Raw genomic sequence first — 23926 nt, 5'->3', positions numbered from 1 at the left:
CGAAAGTTGCGTCACTTATTCGCATGTGCGGACGGCACAGTCTAATCTGCGGCAACGCTTTACAAACTGTTTTCAGTTAAAGTCTCATTTTATTAATTTAACACATTATTGTTTATTTGCAAGTGTTAATACTCGCTAAATAAATGTACTGTGTTAAGAGAACAAAATATATATAGTGCAGTCGGTAAATATATAAAACAAATTAATAAGCTTATAAATAATTGTTATGAAACATAGTCAAGTCGAATAACTCTTCCTTTTGTTCGCAGTTTTTTGAATCTCTAAAACTTCTCAAGTAAATTTATGGGAGAACACATTGGTATATCGATGGTGTTGAAGCAAATCGTGCGCTTAACGAAACGTAGAATACACAAGCTGAATGTAAATAAACACAACGCTAACTCTAACGGTCTTACAGTACTGACCCAAGCTCGTAGTCTACTTCATTATAAAATCGCCATATTAAATGTTAGTATTTGTTTATAGAACACTTTGGTATATTTGAATTAAGAAGTTAGTATCTCGTTTTGCAAATCAAAACCTACGGTATAATAAAATATAAATAAATAAACATCACACTTAATCGAACAAACTATTAACTATATACATGGCGAACGATGTTTGTAGTAATAAAACCCCAAAACCAAGAAATTATGCGAATGAATATTTTCTGAACAATTTGTAGAATTGAATCATATGCACTTTCTGTGGCTTAACTTTTCACTAAAAGCGATTCATCATAAAACAGTACAAATAGTAAGTAATTACATGAACAGCAATTCGTGCTTCTTTATATTGTTTTTGATCCTAGCAAAATGATATGCTCTTGCTGGAGCGAACATTTATATTTGTTTATACAAGCGAAGTTTTTCTAGAATAACACATCATTTTCAGCCTGAATACGCATGTTTATTTCGTGTTCTTGTCCATATTCATTTTCTTGGTCGTCATCATCATCAGTATCGTCGTCATCTTCATCGAAGTCATTAGCAACACCATCCCTTTCTTGCTGTTTAATGTCATATGGCAATGGTGACTCCCCAGTTTGATCGATATTTGAATCTTCGCGTGATGTGGACGATTTTATAACCACGTTTTGCTCTTTAGAAAATGCTTCAAGAACTTCGAAATCTACATCATACTCTTCAACCTTTTCGTTAGCTGATTCGTTATCATCACTCTCATAACGGACGTTAATTTCCTCATTATGTCTTGTAGACAATTCCTTTAAATCGGAACTAGATACAGGATTTAAATATCGGCTACTGTCGTCATCGTCTGGATTGTCAGCACGTGTCGCATGTTTTTCTGTTGATTTTGATTCTTCGGATTCAATAATCGCCCCTCTAACAATTTGTATTTCTCCTTTATCAAAATGTGGCCTCTTGTCTTCGTCGTTTCCATCACTATCTTTATCGGTGGAATCACTATCGTCATGATATCGAACTGCCTTTGTCTTTTTAATTAGGCGGTTTCCCTCTTGTTCAGGATGTTTTGCATATGCGCCAAATAATCCGTTGTTTTCTGGGAGGCATTCATAGGTCGTTTTCTTTCGCTCTTCATGATCCTTTTCAGCATTAAACGTGTCAATCTCCTGTCTCTGCTCGAAATCATCCAACCTTTCTGCGCGAACATAATGTACGGTAGAATCTTTTTCTTTTATCAAACTCTGCTCATGACTCGAATCAGCTAATATATCCGATTGCTTTTCTAATAAAATTGTTACTACGTTGGTATTGTTTTCAGTTACCTTCTCTCCGTTCCGGTACGTGACCTTCTCGTTGCTTGGTAAGCGTCTACGGCTATCGCTGGTATATTTTTCATCGTTCATAAGAACGTTATCATCAATATCTAAATCGTCCCCAGCAGACAAATTCACTATCGTGCTTATATTGAAATTATTCTCGACATCGGCATCAACTGCGTCATACTCAGTGTTGTCATTTTTATGAGCCTCTACAGGTTTGTAATAGACATGCTGAAAATCAGGAACCACTATATGATCTGTAGGGTTTTGCAACCTGACGTTGACAGGGTTTTCATACTGAGGTGTCTTTGGATTCGTTTGTTGCGGTAAAACAATGACTCTCCGAAGCGAGCGCGTCTTGTACACATCCTCTATGTTTCTAGCAACAAGATCTCCGCCAAATGAAAATGTGGGGCGACCTTTGAATTTCTGAGCAAATGTTTTCCGCCAGTTTGGTGTCATGACATTAAAGGGAACTTGAGTCTGCATGTGCTTGGTCTGTCGACCGGCGGCGGGATTCTTTGAGCCATTGACACGTTTGGTGTATTCCCTCTCTGGAATTCGAATTACACCGGCAACATGCTGTGTATGATCAGTTTTGTGACGAATATGTATGCTTGGAATGGCCCTTTCAACGCGACGATATTCTACTGTAGGATTGCTCACATTTTGGACCGATTGCTTTTTGTCAGGCGGTTTACGGCTATCGAAAACAGAGTGTTGGTATGCAGGATGAATCCTTTGATCTCTGGCTGTTGCTCTAGCGTCCTGTTCCACAGCTCCAGCAGTTGTTTGTTCCGACCCAGCTATCCTATAGGCGTAGTGTTTTTCAATTTTTTCCCGACCCAGTGATTGCCTTATAAGAAGACGTTTTATATCTCGAACCTCGTTAGCAAGATGCTGCAGCTCGTCTTGGACCACGGATGATTGTATTGACTCGCGAGATTCACTGTCCTGCCTTCTGACCTCTCGATCCTGTTGAGTTTGCGCCGTGCTATGTTTGGAACGTATTTCCTCTATTTCAGCCGTGTCATCATTCTGTATTTCATTGGTTGCAGCGTTGGTAAAAAATGTCCAGTTATTACCATTTGGAGTAAATCCAACATTGTAACCTTCACCTGCTAATTTCTGTTTCAAATTTTTATACGAAACGATTAAGGCGGCTGCATCTTTGTCGGATCTGCATATGAACACATACACTGAGTAATAGTTGTGTTGTTGATCTCGTACAATCGCCAGGGTAAACGTCGCATTGTATTTGTTACCAATAAAGTCCATAATATTTTCTAATGCTATCTTTTTTTGCCTTCGCACTTTCCCTGCATTGTCCATGATTGACATTTCCAAGCCGTCGGGTCCGAAGTTTATATTTGTAACGACCGACTTTTTGTTTGACAACTGGCTAACATGTCGTAACAGCTCATCCGAAACGGATCTTGTCCTCCAAGAACCAGCAAACAACACCGTTTTTGACATTTTAGTTTCCATTGTAAACTATTTGTTTTAAATTAACACAAAATATATTCACATACTGTTGAAAATAAAAACTGTCCTCTGTACATACTTAATTTCCTATAAGTCGTCTGACAAACTATATTTCACTAACTAATGATAATGAATTGAACAAGCCCCGCCAAACTCTCGCTCGATCTTGATGGCTGGCTTACTCCCTTGCTTGATCGATCAACCTTTGCGACTTAATATGCATAGCTGTTTATTATAATGTGCAAGTGTATTCACGATGTGAAATTGAAAATTATTCTAATTTATTCTTTAATGTTGTAATACGTAGTGTAGACGGCGTAAGGTGTACAAGGAAGCGTTAAGATCGTAATGGGTAATCCTACTGAAAGGGATTTTGGTCATAAATATTTCGTTGCGGTTGAAATATTTTTAATAAAACTGAGTCATCGTTGCGTTCGCTAAGACAGCTCACATTAATTTACATATGTAATTAGCACCCACTGAACACTGAGACGGTGCATGCGGTGATCAAGTATTAAATTATTTAAACATAAATGCAAAGTTAATAACTATAAATGAATAAATATAAATAAAATTATATTTATTATTATATACAACACAGGAAAATATCCTATCCATATTAATATAAATGTTGCTGTTTCCATGTTGTGTGCCCTATAAATAATAGTGCGTGTCATAAATAAATGTAACACTGTAGTTTATAAGTCAATTTAATGTATAAACAAGCATACAAGTTACATTGTATTCACATGTGGCTTAATATACGAAACAACTGGAATTAGTATAACTTCGTAATTTGCATTTGATGTCAAATGATCTTGTTGTACGATTAACAAATCATTGATTGCATTGCTTGTTCAAGAAAATTTAAGTTATTATTCATGGTCATCCAACATGTTATTGTGTTCGGGGGCAATTGAATATGCTTGCATATCGAACACATATATTTGAATTGAATAAATGTCATTAAATTGTGTGCATAACATTCTACAACACTCTAGCGTTAATAATTTTTGCGATTTTGCAATGGAGTAATTGATATTTACCATTTTAACTGCACAAAAAATTCACCAATTCCTCTCGCTATGGTTCTGGCATTTTCAATAACAGAGTTGTAGCAATCTTGAAATTATATTAGCACCCATAGCGACAGAAAACACTCTGTATTTATTTCCCAAAATGCGCTTAATTAAAATGCATTTAAACATATTTTTAAAATGCATCTCTTTTTATATTTCTTATAAGGTCTTTTCCATGATTTTTCGTTTAAGTTTGTATAAAATTATTTAAAAAAACCACAATAAACCAGCATGGATCTTCAACTTTGATTACGATGCTAATGTCAGAATTATATGTGATTAGATCAATGTTTAGAGGTTGTACATGTACGTAGAAAACATATTATTTGCTTATTGCTGCATATAGCACAACCTGATATTAAATCAAGCTTCTTTTTCGATAAAATATTCATTATGCTCAAAACCTTCGCAAGTAATATTGTCCGACGAAAACATGGAATATTGATACTTCCAATGAAGTTTTGATGGCATCAAAATAAACTAAATACGTATATGATTTTTACAATGCGAACTGATGATAGCGGGCCCTACTTGATAACATCCGGGAAGTTTGTAGAGAACATTGCCAATATAGACATTGAATCAGAATCGAAATGTAACGTATACCATATATATATATATATATATATATATATATATATATATATATATATATATATATATATATATATATATATATATATATATATATATATATACCATTCGTAACAATCAGCTAACAATATTGCCAATCATATTATTGATATTATTGATATGAATGAATACGTTACATTCCAAACTCAAGCAATAATTCTAATGAATGGCGTATGCAAACAAAATTTAATTGATGTTCAAACATACTTATAATTATTAGTCCAGTTATACACCAATATATTATGCATTTTTTAGTGTGCGGCGTATGACTTTGTTTGTCATAAGCTTATTTGAATTCATGTCAAATAATTTGTATAATGAAAATGCATATGCTATATATATACATTAATAATCTGCCCTACTAAATGTTTTTCTCATTGTTATATTTTGTGATGTAATAGTTCCGATATTAAAGTGATATTATGGGCATTTAACAGTTTATATGTGTTTATCGCAGCTGTTGTTTATTTTTGGTGTTTTCACTTCATATACACTTATATTTGTTAATGCAGCATCAACATACTAAAACAATATCCCGGAAAGGGAAAATAATGCATTTGAATATCAACCGTACTTTCGTTTTGACAACTGACGACAGAAATAATTCGATTAACGATGTGAATCTAAATTAAGTTTTAGTGCAGATTCGTGCATACGACACAAAGAAACGTTTTTGTTTTACGGATCATTTCGGCTTAGAGGACTCACCAGTCATGTAAAATATCGAATATAATATATATTTTTATAAACAACTGGAAGCAAGATGAGTTGTAGATAATTGGTCAGTAGCCATATTTTAACTAAGTCTTTTGACCTGTTAATTATTTTCAGCTCAATTCAACAGTGAAAAATGCCCATAATATCACTTTAAACAAACTTCGACATTGGTGTTATCACTAATATTGTTATATCAAGCTGCCTTTCCCTCCTATAATGTGACCTTCGTCATGAGGTTTTGTATGTGTTTCACGTAATATCATTCTATCAATGATATCCATCTATCATTTTGCATATAAATATTGTTTTCATTATCAAATAGATTTTGTTTATTACCTCTTGACAATTTATCTAAAAGTTTTGCTCGAACATTATGTACGGTTACGTACGGAATACCGTTAATGCCATCGTGAATACACATTAAAATCCAGAGGGCGACATTGCGATGGTACGATGGCGACAATGCGATAGTACGATGGCGACAATGCGATAGTACGTTGGTGACAATGCGACAACGCGATAGTACGATGGCGACGATGCGATAGTACGATGGCGACGATGCGACAACGCGATAGTACGATGGCGTGAATGCGATAGTCATATCGTACTGTAGCCATCGCATTGTCGCCATCGTAATATCGCATTGTCGCCATGGTATTGTCGCACTGTCGTCATCGTATTATCGCACTATCGCATTGTCGCCATCGTATTATCGCACAGTCACCATCGTATTGTCGCACTGTCGTCATCTTATTATCGCATTGTCGCCATCGTATTGTCGCACTGTTGTCATCGTATTATCGCACTATCGCATTGTCACATTGTCGTCATCGTACTATCGCACTGTCGCAATCGTATTCTCTCACTGTCGTCATCGTATTATCGCAATATCGCTTTGTCCTATTGTCGCCATCGTATTATCGCACTGTCGCGATCTCATGTCGCACTGTCGTCATCGTACTATCGCATTGTCGCCATCGTACTATCGCGTTGTCACATAGTCGCCATCGTACTATCGCATTATCGCCATCGTACTATCGCATCGTCGCCATCGCATTATCGCATTGTCGCCATCGTACTATCGCACTATCGCATTGTCTGCCTGTGGATTTTAATGTGTAACCACGATGGCCCTAACGGTTTTTCGTAGTTACTTCTTTCTCGAATGTATTTCAAATACGCAAATGGTGCTTTGATGTAATTGATACAACATGTGTGTGTTTTTCTCAGCTTCCTCATCTCTTATTTGGTGATTATTCTTTTGGCTACTGCCAATTGTTATTAAGCAGAACGCTTTCATCAATATCTACATCGACGCTGCAGTAACAATAATGGCTGTGTTTATATTAATGCCGACAACGTAATGAACTGTGTCGTTATTAGCGATGCCATTTTTTCCGGGAATCCACTGGATTGTAATATACGTGCAGAATATTTAGATACACAGTTAGTACTTTTTAGGGTTTTGCGTCAGAACGGTGACATCGATGGCTGTGTTTTTATTTGAATAGTGTGGCAGCACGATACTACACAGCCGAAGTGAGTTTTTTTGCAGTCACACACACAATTACTGTATTCTTCTTGTAACTTAATCTGCCCCTAACGAAACTGTTAGTCGGACATGATAATGTTGAGCAATGTTTTACGCTAATTTAATGTCATAAGTGGGTTTTGAAATTGGTTATGCATTTTCCATTGATCTGCGGTGACTTTTTATGTACTACACACGTTTCCTGGAAATTTAATTATGCTGGAAACATGCTTCGGAGGGTTGTTCTCATACGTTTGTTCGTGTTTAGCAAACTATTTTCAACGCGACGTTATTCTTTGGCATGATGGCGTGATACACTGAACTGTGTCTGCGACAAGTCTTTCGTCTGACCCATCTCTCTGATATAGGACGAGTCTTTGCGACAGGTCTTTCGTCTTACCCATCTCTCTGATATAGGACGAGTCTTTGCGACAGGTCTTTCGTTCATCTCTCTGATATTGGACGAGTCTTTGCGACAGGTCTTTCGTCTTACCCATCTCCCTTATATGCGACGAGTCTTTTCGACAGGTGTTTCGTTCATCTCTCTGATATGCGACGAGTCTTTCAAAGCAAATTCGGCCATGTGACTGCGTTTAAAAATCTGGGACGAAACTTGACGTACATGCATTAAGCCATATATACATTAAATTACCAAACTGCATAATGTAGTAATAACGCAGCCGAGAGTTGTGTTGATTCATTGTTATTCAGATTCAAGCTGTTAATTAATTCAATTTGTAACATAAATTAATTCAACCTTGCAACTTATACACTTTCAGACGAAACATGCCCATCATGTTCGTGTTTTTTTTTTCAATATTTATACTATAAATAATCACAAAGGTGTCAATTTAACAGAGAACCAGTTGAAGTGGTATGTCTAGCCGTTAATGTCATTAAAATGCAATATGACTAACATACTTGTCGCTATTTCTTTTTATTTCTGTTGCTTTCAATTCTTGAAAATAAAAGCTATTTCATCCATACAAACCGGTTTTCACGGAAGACTGGCGATGGCTTTAAATAGAGTACATATTAATAGATGAATAGAGTACAAATTAAACGTATTGATTTTTAACTTGTTAACCATGAACATATTGTTATTTATCTAATTTGTCTTGCAAAACGAAATAAACGTAATATTTTAGATATTTTTTACGTCCGGTAAATAACGCAACAAAGATACTTCGTTGTTGAGATGGAATTATAAACAAATAAAAGCAAGATAATCTTCTCTGAGGAATTGCACTGAAATTCATATTTTTCAACTGTTTTGTTTCGGTAATTTCAATTTGTTTATAGTACATTTATATAACAACCATAATTATTTCATTAAATCTGACTTTTTCTAATCAATATTTACAATTCTGCGTGCAATAGTGTGTTTAATAGCCCGCTACAAAAAAGACACAGAAAAACAAAGGAAGATTATACTTATACTAACTATGAGTAAATAAAGTATATCCGTGTTACAAAAGTTTTTGTTTCGGTATTATACAATATAAAAAAATACACATATAATTGAGTATCAATGAGTGTTATGTTACCGCAAACAATTTATACAACTATAGTTTGTATTTGTTTTATGGGACATAAACATCTCACTTTAATACAGTATTACGTTTTATAATTGTCTCCCTTTATTCTTACCAAGAATATACCACCTGAAATGAGCTGATAATATGAGTAAATCTTTCTTAGTACTGTAATTATGAATATGTTAGTTATTACGTTGGATCCCCTTGTATATTGTCGTTGAACTATTGAAACGCGCGCTATTGAACGAGAAAAACGATTTTGTAAATAGGACTGAGTTCGTATAAATGATGCTATAAGATTAAGGTCAATGTCGGCGAGCTGAAACCAATCCTTCTTCTCAACATTTCGCAACACCTTCATTATGATTATTGCTTTGCACGTAACTGACCGAAACCATTTCAAGACAAACAGTTGAGCTTCGCATGCTATTAAAAAACTAGTCTTATAGTTGTTATCCTGATATCGTATACTTTGAATTCACATATCTATGATAAACATAACGGAATTATTTTAACGATATTATGTATCAATAATAACGACATTAATCGCCATATACAAACGCTGGCCCATTTTACCAATATTGATAGTTGAATTATAAAAAATAATGGATGAAACGCTTTGATATTTTGAAATGATTATAAATGTGTCGATTTTGTATCATCTCATCTTCGCATGTGGTCTAACAAAGGTTTATTCTGATAGGTGTTGATGACGACTTGGGTTTTCCTTCATATAGCTGAAGTTGCATATTGACCTGTATCCCAAAATATTATTCAGCTGATGGAAGGCTGATGGTGCTATACTGATCCGGGTTCTGAAATCTACATCCGTTCCTCTATGTCTGTCCAAGATGCTGTCGATATAGGTGTATCAGCGCATCACTTTGGACTCAGATGCGTTTGTTGATTGATGCGTTGGTCTTGAACAAATTGCTCTTTTTCTGTTGATTGTGAGGCCCAATCTACATCTGGCTGTCTTTTCCGGAAGGATTTTGGTCTTTTCTTGAATCTGTTTCTGGGTGTTAGAAGAGCCAGATCGTCGGACTATAGAGGTCTTCCAATTGCTTCCAAAGTGTCCACTTGATTATGTGTCTACAGGAGTAAGAGTGCCGATATGAGTTGCGATCTGATCCGTGCACGATCGCTCCTTTCGGAAATGGGGTTGTTTTTCACAGATATGCGGGTCTTTCGAGTAATTTATTCGGTTCAGCTGAATGCGAGTAAACTTATTTCATGGGATGGACATGCGGTGGACAACGGTGTTATTTTTCGGTAGATGGGATAAGAACTAAGGCCAACTTTCGTAGGCTTTGTGAGGTAGACCACATCTGTCTACTCTGATGGCATTTCTTCTCGTTTCTGAAGAGCGGAAAAAATAGCTTAACACTCGATTTGCAAATTGTTTTTATATGGCGATATCTCAGGTGGATTTGCAGGGACTGGTCGGTTGAGTAGTACTCAGCCAAACTCCATTTCTGCCCTTCGCCATCTGCTATCAATCCCCAGTACTTATCCTTACTCGCATTTATTGCTTGGCATTCTATTATGGTATTCTTTTGGGGTAAATGTCCTTGTTTCTGCTCTGGTATGCTGCCTCTTATCCGCTTGTTTACTAATACTTCGATTGACGTTCCTGTGTTTCTTTGTTCTCTTCCTTTGCTTTTCCTTTTCTGCTTATGTTCTGCTGTTCTTAACACTTGCTTTCTTTTGTCTGTTCTCTTCTACAATTGTATGTTATGCTTCTGCTTATATCCACGACATGTGGTCGAATGTTACCAAAATAATGACGTTCATCGAGTTAAAAAGAAATGATTATTGGATAAAGTTCGTTTGAGACTCCTCACAAACTGTATGCCATAAAACTTCGGAATTCAGATAGGCATTCAAAGTGAAGAGTTTGTGAATAGTATTCCATCTAAACGTTCACCCTGCAACATCGGACCCGCATTCTTTTATTTGTTTTGATGAATTTATTATAAAGCGTTTTTGTTTAAGTTTAAATAAAATAAAAACATTTCGAGAAAAGCGCAGCCTGCAAGTTTATAATTTCAGCTGGCACAACGCTAAACGCACATTTGTTTCAGGAACATAAACAAACGTAAAGCGTTTGTTGCAAATACTTTGGGAAGAGTACCAGTAATGGTCTTTTTTGTAAAGTCATATTCTTAAAAAGCCGAATTTTAAATTTTATCACGTTCTTTAAAGAAATGTTAGAACAGTAAATGAATGAATGAACTCTTACAGCAGACTTTTTCTTTTATTTGGTCAAACAGTAATTGTTTATTGGTCGGATACTTTATTTTCACGGATGCTTTAGAGTTTAAAGGTTTGAACTTGTATTTTGTATGACATTTACAATTTTCATTAGATTTCCACTGGAAATTGTAATACTCGACCTTAACTCTGACAAATCTAATGTCAATTTATAACGGAGATTAGATAACAGTGCATCCTGAGTGGTTTTCAGTATCATTTGGGATATGAACTAAAACCTAGTTCAAGTATTCTTGTTTCCATGTTTGCAAACTATATGTATATACAAACTATTAAATTGTAATGAAAACGAAGTGTTGAAAACGCCGAAAATCGAGTAGCGGTTTACAATAAATGATTTCAGTTGAAGTACACCCTAACATAACATGAAAGTAAAATATAAGCATACTGTCAATCTTATAAGGTCTTTAATAGATTGTTTCCTCTCATTTTTAGAACAAAATGTGTCTTCAATTTGGAAAACAAAGTCAAGAAAACAGGAAATGAATGGTACGGGTTCCCAAAGGTTTTATACGAAATGTTTACTACCTGAATTACATTTTGTGACGGCAGCCTCCCCTTTATGTTTATTGTCACAGTGGTGACATGGAAGCATGTTCCATGCCATTGGGGAAATATCGTAAACCTTTTTCCAGATGGTGAGTTTAACCCATCTATAATTGTCACTAAGGGTGATTATGTACTTTACGCCCGATGATGACATCGATTTAGTCACCTCATCCTGTAAAAGTAAAACGTTCAATTTGATAACACAATGGATAAATATATTGCTTTTCTATAATGCTATGTATGAACCGATTGGCAGACAAACCAAAATGCACTTTACCATAAATTTGCAAGGTTTTAAGAGTTTTACATTTCCAAACATATGCCTGGATGTCTGGATGTAATTAAGAAACACAGTAAGTGTCGAAAAACATAGAGGTTATACAGCCAGGCTTAAAATACGTAGAGCAAGAGCAGAACAATTTTGGTTCATATGAAATGGTTATGGGAGGATATTTCAAAATTTTATCAAGCGTATTTAACAAAACTACTACGGCCATACAAAATTGATTTCACATTACTAAAACTGCGTGGCAGATGTGTTTATCCCTGGTTCTCGTCGGCCTATACCTTTCAATCGGTCAATGAGCTGTGTTTATCCCTGGTTCTCGTCGGCCTATACCTTTCATTCGGTCAATGAGATGTGTTTATCCCTGGTTCTATTCGGCCCATACCTTTCAATCGGTCAATGAGCTGTGTTTATCCCTGGTTCTATTCGGCCCATACCTTTCAATCGGTCAATAAGATGTGTTTATCCCTGGTTCTCGTCGGCCCATACCTTTCATGTTTATCCCTGGTTCTCGTCGGCCCATACCTTTCAATCGATCAATGAGATGTGTTTATCCCTGGTTCTCGTCGACCCATACCTTTCATGTTTATCCCTGGTTCTCGTCGGCCCATACCTTTCAATCGGTCAATGAGATGTGTTTATCCCTGGTTCTCGTCGGCCCATACCTTTCAATCGGTCAATGAGATGTGTTTATCCCTGGTTCTCGTCGGCCCATACCTTTCATGTTTATCCCTGGTTCTCGTCGGCCCATACCTTTCAATCGGTAAATGAGCTGTGTTTATCTCTGGTTCTATTCGGCCCATACCTTTCAATCGGTCAATGAGATGTGTTTCTCCCTGGTTCTCGTCGGCCCATACCTTTCAATCGGTCAATGAGATGTGTTTATCCCTGGTTCTCGTCGGCCCATACCTTTCAATCGGTCAATGAGTATGGGTAGACTTTAGAGTAAACTCAAGAAGCGCTGGATTGTAAATGTTTCTTTTTTTAAGTTGTACTTATTCGCAGTTTATTGATGATTATTACGAGATCATTCTCATGATATTCGGTTTACATTTGAAAAAGGTAATGTTTACTGGAAACCTCTGTTATCAGTATTTCCATCACAGTATACACATTATTGTATTTTGAATGAAACTTTATCAGAAGATTCAGCAAATGTATTGTTAGTTTACTTGTTCGTTAATATATTTTAAGAGCAGCATGAACAAATATTTGCAATATCCATTTAATTACACACATATTACCGATCACATGTTAGCAACGGATCAGATGGGTTTGTAGGATTAGAAACCATGTACATGATAAAGGTTACTTCGAGGAGCGAAATATAGTCAGTTGTACAAAACAGCAAATGAGGAAAAGTTACTTTATTTGTTGAATATAGACTAAGGATAGATCGATGGAGAACTATTTGCTCCAAAGTAAAACAAATGCATACATAAACATTCAGCCATTCACAACAATGAACAATCGGCGTGTACGCATAACACAAGTGCATCAAACATCGATGAACTTTCGAAGTTCCCCCAAATACAGTCTCAGATCGGCCACTTTGTTAAGGATCGTTGGCTACAAACAAACAACCCTACATGGCTGCCTCAATGTCTTTGACGTTGAAACAATGAACGGTATAAATACGGCTGCTTAAGATGCAACTTTTCTTCAGCCACGACTATGAAAATACGAAAGCTATAACGATACAATCAATGGACGGGAGGTATCACGACAGCATCAAATTATTTCTGGGAAGCAAATGAGCATTGATAAAAAACAGATTACAATGTCAAAACGATACAACCGGGTTCTTTCCGAATGGTGAGTTGAACATAGACTACATAACGATAACCGGTTACTATACTGTGTTCATTCAGCCTGTGCAGTTTGAGGAGGTTCCACCGTGTCTCCTCGTTGGCTATATTGATCTTAGTTGCACGCTGACAACCAATCGATTCTTAAACTTGATTAAAGAAGTATTGACTGCCTTGACACGCAAAATGCAAAACATAGTGCTTTTAAAGCTTGCCAAACTCATCGTTATCCAAGCATTGTATACGATATTGAAGTCGACTACGTTATACTAGTTAATATGTTGGCTTTTAGCAGTTTTTTCCGTTTCGAAAATAAATATTTTAAATGTGTGCGTTTGTTTATTTTGTGATTTTACTTCATTTTTTATTCGTTGATTTTTGTTGACATAAAAGGACGGTTAGTTACAAATGTAACAAGTGCTTGTACACTTATGCGGACTTATTGTTGTGTTCGAATTCTTATAAAATAAAAATAAAATCAAACATAATGAAAGTAACAAAAATAAGTGACCATATTATCTATACCACAACGTGAAATATTCTAACGCTATCGTCCGGACTAAAATGATTGGAATGTCATTGACTGTTTATCTACACGTATTCTTCTCGTAGCATGAAATACCAAAACCGAGTATTGCGTGTAATTATAATGTATGTCTGCATTCACATAGACTAAATGACTTAATTTTATGGGACTTTTGAGTAATCATCACCGACGATAGAGATTGTGACTTTCATTCTCGACATTTTATAGAATATATTGCCATGAAATTGGCGGTCAAAACAAAGTTGTAAAGGAAAATAAGTTATTATAATAGATAACTTTTTACGTACGATACAGATCATAATGCACCGATGACATTAGACTTCAGTTATTCAAATTGCTTTTATGCATTCATAATTAATGGCTCTTGCTGATGGCAGTTGACAACTTCAAAATATGCTAATTTTGGAAAATATTTATATCTTTATTAGACACGAAGTTATACATTCTTTGCGTAAAGAAAGATAAGGGTTGAACAATTAATACCACATTAACAGCGAATTCAATTACTAAAACAGCACAAATGTATGTATATATGTGCTATCTTTTTTTCGTGAGGCAGGTTTTGTTAAGGACACCATTTTGCGATCCTTTAAACACTTTAGATGTATGTGTGGTATCTCAAAGCATCGTCATTGTTTTCCTTCGAAACAAAAATAGCTTTTGCTCTAAGCAATACAGGTGACTGTAGTTTCGCTTAATAACATACTATGTTTTACTATGAGAAAATTAATGAACGTGATAAAATGTTGTTTTTGTATTGGTACTGAATTTTACAATAATACATCATACCTAGGTATGTTTAATCCGATATATAATTCAGTCATTTATGTTTTTTTCATGCCAAATTTCATATCAATGCATCATGGGAATATCAGCTTTATTAAGTTCGAACATAAAAGTACATGTTTTGAATATTTTCAACCACCGCGAATAATGTTGACACCTAAACTACGTTTTATGTGCGTAATATTAATGGCATTTATCATTTTAAAACCTCAGTAAATCAGAGTTGGTTAAAACGCATAACAATCGTTATAACGTATGATATTTGCGTGTTGAAACAACCGCGTTTAAAAGGCTGATAAAAAGGTTTAACCAATCTAGGTGGTCTTATTGTAACAGATAAACGTCCCTATTCGGAAGTTTTCCGATGAAAATGACATCTTAATAATCGCAATAAAGTTAAGTTAGAAAGACGTAAAATGTACTAGAGGGAGTGGTTTTATTTACGTTCTCAGACACTATTTTAAGGCCCATACAATTTTGGTGGACAAGGCCCTTTAAAACGAACGTCAATGGTTTTTTAATTGCACGGCTCTATATATTGCAACTTCCACAGTTGTTATCCACATATTCAAATGTGTAACTTGGTTTGATGGCAAAGGTATGTTTATTTTTAATATTGTATATGCTAATTATGTTTACAACACATTATACATTAGAATGATCAATTATGTTATTTCGGAAATTAAAAATGTCATTTAAACGTATTACCTTTGATATTAGGTTTAATTACATAGGTATATCATTATGGTACCTTCAAAATATCACTTTGTATCGGACTGTTACACCGATGTCGCTATTGGATTGATAGGTATTGCATGCGATGATTTGAAAATAATTGTTTATGAACAGAATACATAACGTACTTGAGAAATGATGACCATGTGTCAGTCGTAGTAATGTTACCATGCTTTCAACACCTGATTGTAGTGTTTTGTATATGTTTAAAGTACGTTAAAATTGTTAATAAGTATACGATTGTAGATTGTATACGTTAACAATAATAATTAGATTCTTTTGGACAGACAGTTCGGTATGATGCAGCTTCTTGTTGTTCCGTATTATAACCCATAATTAATAGAGTTTTAATCCTTGTTTGATTGCCTGGTCAACCACTGGGTTTACCAAAGCCAGTTAATATATATTCCAATAAAATACTCACGTTATGATTGCGTTTTTATTTACAGATTGTTGAGGTTTACAACCGTTATCTCTTAAATGAAAACATGAAAAGAAATATTTTTTAAGTAAACATGATTATTTTTTTATGAACTGTTAGTTATAAAACAGGGAAAATGCATTTGCGGTGGAGCATACTTTTCTTACGCATGCACCATTTTTAAATGCAATCATTAACCATGACATTAACAATTTGTCATCCTTGTGTCAAACTTTCGTTCAAGTAATGTTGTATTTTTTACCTCCAAAATAAATGTAAACAATAAACTCGTTACCAATCCTAATTTACAGCGATAATTGCAAACGTCATCAATGTGTGTATTCACGTTTAAACGAGCAGTCATATGTTCTGTCATAATCAATCAATGTGTGCATTCACGTTTAAACGAGTAGTCATATGTTCTGTCATAATCAATGAAACTTGCTTCTTAAATGATACATGAAATGGAATTTCTGGTGCTTTAAAGTTTTCATACTATTCATGCAAAATGTCTGCATGTACTTAATTATCAAATGATATATTCTTAATTATCTTATACAAAATTGTGTATGATCAATACTCCAAATATGTTTGTTCTTCAACAAACTTAATAAAGAATTGTCCTTCAAGCCAGGTCCATGACTTTTTCCGTCTAATAGATTATCAATTTCCATCATCATAACGATGGATTGGGGTAAATTTAAAATGCCTTCCTGCACAATTAAATACATTAAATAAAAAATATAAACACCTGAACAGATATGCAAGATTACAGAAGTACCTCACCAAACTTGTTCGTCTATAAATATTTTATTTAAATGTAAGTTTGCTAGTGTTGTTTTTTAGTCATTGTTACAGAAATGCAATCTCCGTTCTGTGTATAGTTCGTGTTTATGAGTCTGCATTATTTGTAGACTCGACTTGTGTTCCAGCATTCCTGTCTAATCTAGAGACTCTACCCACGGAAGTTTATTTGTGTGGCATATTTAATAACCCTTTTTTCGTCCTTCTCTATGAATGAATATTCAATTACACAACATGGTTACATTGACGTTTGCGCATAACAGATATCGAGAACTCTTCTGTCGGCATGGCTGCTTACGCTGCACGTTCAGCTGTGCACGGGAAGGGTGGAACCATTGCCATCTCTGCCGTATGATCTGCAATATTACCTGGACACGTGTCATGGCACTGGCGACCTCAATGACAAACCAGGTACATCTCATTTGCAATTTGTTTAGCCTTTTTTATTGTATTTGACAAATGCAAATAAAATTGCTGTACATAATATATAAAAAGTTGATTAAATCTCTGAATGTGTGACTGCGTCTTGATTCTTATATTTAATTAACTAACTTGATTAACTATGTGTCAGGGGCCGGAGGCCTATATCACAAATAAACATATACAGAACTAAGAAGAAGACTTTGAACCAATCCAAACCCATAAGCGTGGCCTATGTTCATCTTATAAGAACATTTTAACATTATTCTTCCTGTGTTTAGAATAAGTTTGTACGCCTCAAATAAGAACTAGACAACTAATAAAGTTTATGATACAGAAACACGAACACATGAACCTTTTGAGCAGTCATTAGTATATTGTAATATATTGTTCAACAGCTGAACTCGCCTTCTGGGGTGCGATGCAAATGTATGTTTCAAAGTTTTGTGAGGAGAATCCCTCCATGACAACTTCGGAAAAAGCCTTCCTACAAAAGACCGTCACCACCTCCTTTGCACCAATAAGTGCTTCCGGTCGAGGAAAACGACAAGCCACTCGCCCTCGCCTGCGTAAAGAGATTCGCACAATGACCATTACTGAAAGGGCGCGTTATTTTAACGCTCTCACTAGACTCAAGAGAGACACGGTGAGAGGCCAATGGTTAATTATATCACATTGTTCAAACAGATCCTTCAGAACGTAATTGTTTTTTTTATAATATTACTTAAGTGAATAATTTAACAAACCAATGACATCATGACCGCAATTAAAATTATATCATTGATGTAGGATTTGCCATTTTGCGACACATTACTTAGTGAGTCGTCCTGTGTGCTTCAATGTTACAGATCACGTCAATATGGTAACGAAAATCCATGCAGAAGTTGTCATCGCCATATTTCACTATGAAGAATATTTTTTTTACTAACCTTGACAAGGTTTGTTGTAATGTTTTCATTACAAGTAACGAATGATATATATCTTAATAACCTCATTCTCGTATATTTATTCGCTTTTGGAACATTACAGAGACTACGACCAAACATATATGATGTTCTAGCTGGATTCCATACAGGTGCAAATATGCAGAGGGCCCACTTTGGCCCCGCGTTCACAGGATGGCATCGATTATACTTGTGGATGTAAGTTCAAAGTAATAATGTTATATTATTTTAAACGTAAAGTGTATTGCATCGCTTATGACGCGCGTACGCTTAAAGCAGAATACCTTTTTTTGAAATACCATAAATCACTAATGGGCTAGTGCTTCCTGTTTATGCAACCTAGACAAATAAACACACATAAATTCAGTAGGCTGACCAGTTGTCATTCCCTGGTTAATTTTTGCATTTGATGGTGTTAACAATAATGAACTATATGGAAACATGTAAGGAAGTATATATATGTTGTTTTTATTTACATATAAGCCAAATTAAAACATAAATTGCAGAATGCTTGTAAAAATTAAACCAACGGTGCAAGGAAATTAACAATCCGCTCTGTATGCGATTTAGAACGAGTATATACGATTTCATTCTCATCATTTTATCTTCGCAAGCTTAAACCAACACAAGACTATGACCGTTTCACGCACTTAATTTAACATCATCATTTGATGCCACCAAGCGAACTATGTTTTCTTCGATGACATTGATTTTTTCATGAAAAGGTTTACGACTATTCCGACTTTTTCAGTCTTATTTGTTACTGAACCAAAATAAGGTCGTTGTGTCGCATGAAGAAATCTGCACAGACTGATAAGGATATTCCAATAGCGTTTATCCCTTTGAAATGACGGATTGAAGAAAACTCATTTATTGTTTATTTTCTCGTACTACTTCGTCTGAACATTTAGTTTTTTATTCATCAACGTGTTATCTGTTTTTCGTAAAAAGGTTATTTACTCTGTTCGTGTCAATTAACTATAACGTATAAGTAAAGAAATATATCTTACGTTTAATATCAATTTACCCAAATCATTGAGAACTTTTAATCACAATATTACCGTACATGAAGTGAATGTAAGTATCTCATAAAATTTGCGAAATGTTTTTTTGAATCACAGTTTTGTGAACGTTTTCTGTCATTTACCTTATTTAAAGACCACACAGACATACAGGAAGTTGAATATCTCTAGTTCATACACAGGGTGCAGGATCACGTGACTTTGTGGGACTCACAGATGGACGTAAATGGATGTAAACACACCTGTATGTGATGCTTTTCTCCAATAATATTTTTAAAACAAATTATCTCAAGAATTTCAACCAGTGCGTAAAAGAAGGTTTTTCCATATGGCAATGTGAAATACATCAAAATTATTTTATTTAATAAGCATGTGCTCTTGGCAAAACATTTGAGGTATAACGCATTCATGCACACCGGGTATGCTGCACGCAACGTGAAAGTTTGGCACCGATTTCAGACTAATTTAATATTTATTCTTTAATCTTAGGATATTGACACAAATTGCAGGAAGAACTGTCGTTTATGCACTTAAGAATTTTGCAAATGTATTTCTACAACTTTACATATCTGAAACAATAAAGTTCCTAACGGTGTGTTAACATTCTGTCCAGCCCGATTGTTAACCTATGTGAACCTCTGTCTACATATACGCTACGTATAAGCTGACTTCACAAATTACAACAAGGTTCATAAATGTGAAGTTAAGTAATTTGACCCAATGACCTAAAGAGGAATCCCTCGCCAGATAACAATGTAACCTTCCTTTACCTGAAATGTTAGCTAAATATCTCCATCCTGAGATTTTAAACGCAAACTTTTTATGTAATTTCAAATTGACTATGCTCTTGGTCCAATGAGCCCTAAACAGAGTGTCAGCTAGAGATGTGAATCGTTGCACCTAAATGTCACCGACATTTTCTTGTTGTTAAAATGGGCATGATAAAACTAAATTTAAGGTTAGCGTTATTAGCTTTTGTAAAGAAATAACTTTGCATGATAGCCCATAATCATTTGTAAGGTTTCAGTTGAGTACCTGCAATATTGACAGAGATGTGTACGTTTTGATTGCAAAATATTTCCTGAATTTCAACGTAATCGGAAACCTTAACCTTAGAATTCTCATTGAATAAGGGGATGTGATCCTTCGAAAAGGTAAAATTTAAAGGTGGCTGTTTTAAAACTGCCTTAACAATATTTTAAGTTTATTTCAAATGTATGTGATTGTAAAAAAGGATTATAGCACTCAAATATTATCATGAATTAAGTTTACAAGTGCATAAGTCTATAGATAAGTTCGAGTTATGGGTCTTGTTAATCCACATCGTATTATGATTATGAAGTCACGTGTGGATTTAAAGTAAATAGCTGTTATTTTTCTATAGTTATGTACTTTTTGAATGAAAGGGACATAATCAGGCTGGTTAAAGTTAATATTCTTAGTCGGTGAATTTTCTTAAAACCACGTGTTAAGTTTTATTCCAACGTGCAAACGGTAAATTCAGAAATATGCAGTTGTTGTACGCAAACTTTAACCTGAAATGTGATAAGTACAAAAAGTCAAAAACTTATGCTTAATAGAAGCTCTGAGTATTGAAACATGGTACATGTAAATGACCACACATGGTTACTCGAATATATGTGTGCATATTTTAATAAATACCTGTAGTAGCAAGAGTGATATAAGCATACAGTAGAAAGAGTGCTATACTTATGTTGCACATGTGACGTAGAGTCTGACTGCGACGACGACATTCGAATGAGTAGCATAACTCGGCCAATTCGATCAATAGTCGAACTTAATATTGGATTTGGATCTGATCTTTATTACAGATTAGAATCATTCCTACGACTTCACGACCCTGAGGTAACTGTTCCCTTCTGGGCGTCGGTGTTGGATAACGAGATGGAAGACCCCACTGAGTCTGTCATATTCAGCGGCGCTTTCTTCGGACCCGGCGTTGGGCTGCCAACAAGTGGGCCATTTAGAGGCTGGCAACAAATAAATCCGGCAACTGTGTTTAATCGAAATGTCGGTGGCGGCCAACTTTACACTTATGAGGGTATTGACGCAATTCTACGTCGGCGTCGTAACAGTGAACTCCTGTTTCCAACTGCAGAAGCCGACAGCAACTTCGAAGAGCAACATGGTGGTCCCCATATCTTTGTCGGCGGGACTATGAACGATCTCAACGCGGCTGCTAGAGATCCCATTTTCTTCAGCCACCACTCGTTTGTCGATCAGATTTGGGAGCGATTTCGATACAATCAGCGGGCAGCGGGTATCCCGACAGAAACGGACTATCCATGGGTTCCGAATGACCCCCGTTACAATCCAGCACAAAGTCCAACCAATATAACGGGTTTCTTCCCAGATGGTCAGTTGAACCTAGACTACATTCAGATAACAGGTTACTCAGATGCATTCTTTCAACTTGTGCAGTATGAGCAGGTTCCCACGTGTCCACTCTGCGGTGGTTCACAATATCTTCGTTGTAACCCGACAACCAATCGCTGTGTGTCGAGAAGCATTGCAGAAATGCGAACAGCGAACGTTGACATAGATACCTTACCTGGTCTCGAACAAGCGGCCCCGGGTCGCAAAAAACGTCTGATCTCTTACAAGGAAAACAATGTATGTCATCGAAAACCGTTCATAAATGACTTCAGTGTGAACCGACTGCAACTAAGTACTGCAATTAGTGCTCGGCAAACGCATGCGATGGAATATGCTTATGTTCCAGTAAAGATTGTTACGAAACGCCCATCGAACTACAAGCATTTTTCCATATACTCTCTCTACGAAAAACCCATGAATGGGTTAGGCTTTAAACAAGAACTAGTGAACATTGGAACAAATAAGCCGTACAGATCGTGTGACAAAAGTCTAGATTCCCCCGGAAAGATTAAGATTGTAGCATATGGGATAAACCATGGCGCCTATTCAGAAGAGTACGTCATTACCGACAATAGGCTGGCGATATCGGAAAGCAGTGGCGTTATTGCAGTCAAGATGCCGACTGGTTTAAACCCTTCGGAAGTCATGGTTGCTGCATTTGATTCTTGCGGAAGGGTGTGTCGACCATATTGCAAATCAGATGCTAATATGGCCCATAACAGCTACTTTACAGGCGGTGTGAGAATTTCGGTCACTTCCCCATTGATATATGGTACCTCATATGGCGAAGCATTGCTAAACGTCTGGGATATTCAAACTGAAAACATGTGCCCTACGATGGATTACAACAAAATACCACTGACGTTTTTCTGTGAGTACACAGATAACTGGATCTGGGGCGGAAGTTCTAGAACTGGTTCTGGAAGTGGTTCTACAATAGGCGGCAAAATATCTGTGCGAGCTCTTCGCACAGGAAGAGGGCGTGCTGGAAGAATAGGAGTTTCGAATCCACGTAAGACCTTATATACACCGTAAATGAGTAAACCCATATAAACACTTGTATTTGTCCGAACGCACAACTTCATTTAAATGAATAACGGATGAATATCAATGTTTAATATAATTTTGCAACGTTATTACAGATGAAACTGTGTTATGTTAATGGTTTATACTGTTATTAAAACAAAATGTCTAATTAACTTTGTAAATCGTTGATAAAAAGACAGCAATCGTGGTTAGATGACATCAACGTTTAAAATGTACGCATTGAGTATCATACTCTGGTTATATTACAGGTTCGCCGATTCGTCCGAGTCCGCTAGATTTCCACAACCCATTTCAAATTCATGGCTGAGGACTACGTTCGTTCACCGATCTTTACGCTAGAAGTCAGCGATTATAAAAGCTTTTGTGTTGAAAAACAATATGGACATTGTTTTGGGATTCGTCTGATGTAAAGGGACGAATGTCCATGTAAAGGCAAATAAATTATAATGTATTCACGTTTTGTGATGCAATAATGAGTTCAGCAAATAAATAAAATTTTCCAGTTTACAAAAAGCGTTCCTACACTATATTTATCTCGATGAATTTCACCCGATATTCAAAGTCGCATATGAGCACTAATGTTATTATTTATCATCTAAAACAATCTACAAATCACCAATGTCAGGCTTCTGGACATAATACGCGTAATTACACCATTTATTTGTTGTAGGCTCGACTCGATGTTTATTATGGTACATACTCGAAATGTGGAAAATATGAGCCGTGTTCTGAGAAAACTGGGCTTATTGCATGTGCGTAAAGTGTCAACCCATATTAGCCTTTGCAGTACGCACAGGCTAATCAGGGACGACACTTTACGCACATGCATTATGCCCAGTTTTCTCAGAACGCGACTAATATAGACATTTGATACAAATGTTAATACAGCTCTACAAATAAAAATACCTCAAACTACTTAGCCCAAGGCTTGAATTGCAATTTGGTACATGTATTTGTTCGGGAAAATATTGTTGACCCGGAAATATTAGGCATACACACACGTAGTAAATATTAGTTATACATTTTATTGTGAAAACGTATGCTCCAAACTTCATCCAAAAATAAAATAACTGATTATTGTATTTTCCCGGTGTGCTCCGTTTTTCGCCAGTTGCAAAATTATGTTGATAGGTATTATATAATCTGTGTTAATCAT

General features: G+C 35.8%; 1 protein-coding gene across 1 annotated transcript; it reads left to right on the top strand.

Moving 5' to 3' along the window:
• The first annotated feature begins 15507 nt into the window (after positions 1 to 15507).
• On the top strand, positions 15508 to 23270 carry LOC127866469 (uncharacterized). Its single transcript, XM_052406995.1, has 6 exons — positions 15508 to 15578; positions 17204 to 17351; positions 17759 to 18006; positions 18390 to 18502; positions 21159 to 22735; positions 23019 to 23270. Exons 1-6 carry the CDS (start codon positions 15570 to 15572, stop codon positions 23075 to 23077), a joined length of 2154 nt encoding a protein of 717 aa, XP_052262955.1. The 5' UTR covers positions 15508 to 15569; the 3' UTR covers positions 23078 to 23270.
• Positions 23271 to 23926: the final 656 nt, after the last annotated feature.

This window comes from Dreissena polymorpha, chromosome 1 (genome assembly GCF_020536995.1).
Source record: "Dreissena polymorpha isolate Duluth1 chromosome 1, UMN_Dpol_1.0, whole genome shotgun sequence".
Lineage (NCBI taxonomy): Eukaryota > Metazoa > Mollusca > Bivalvia > Myida > Dreissenidae > Dreissena > Dreissena polymorpha.
The sequence above is the reverse complement of the archived record's forward strand: the minus strand, read 5'-3'. Positions and strand labels throughout refer to the sequence as shown.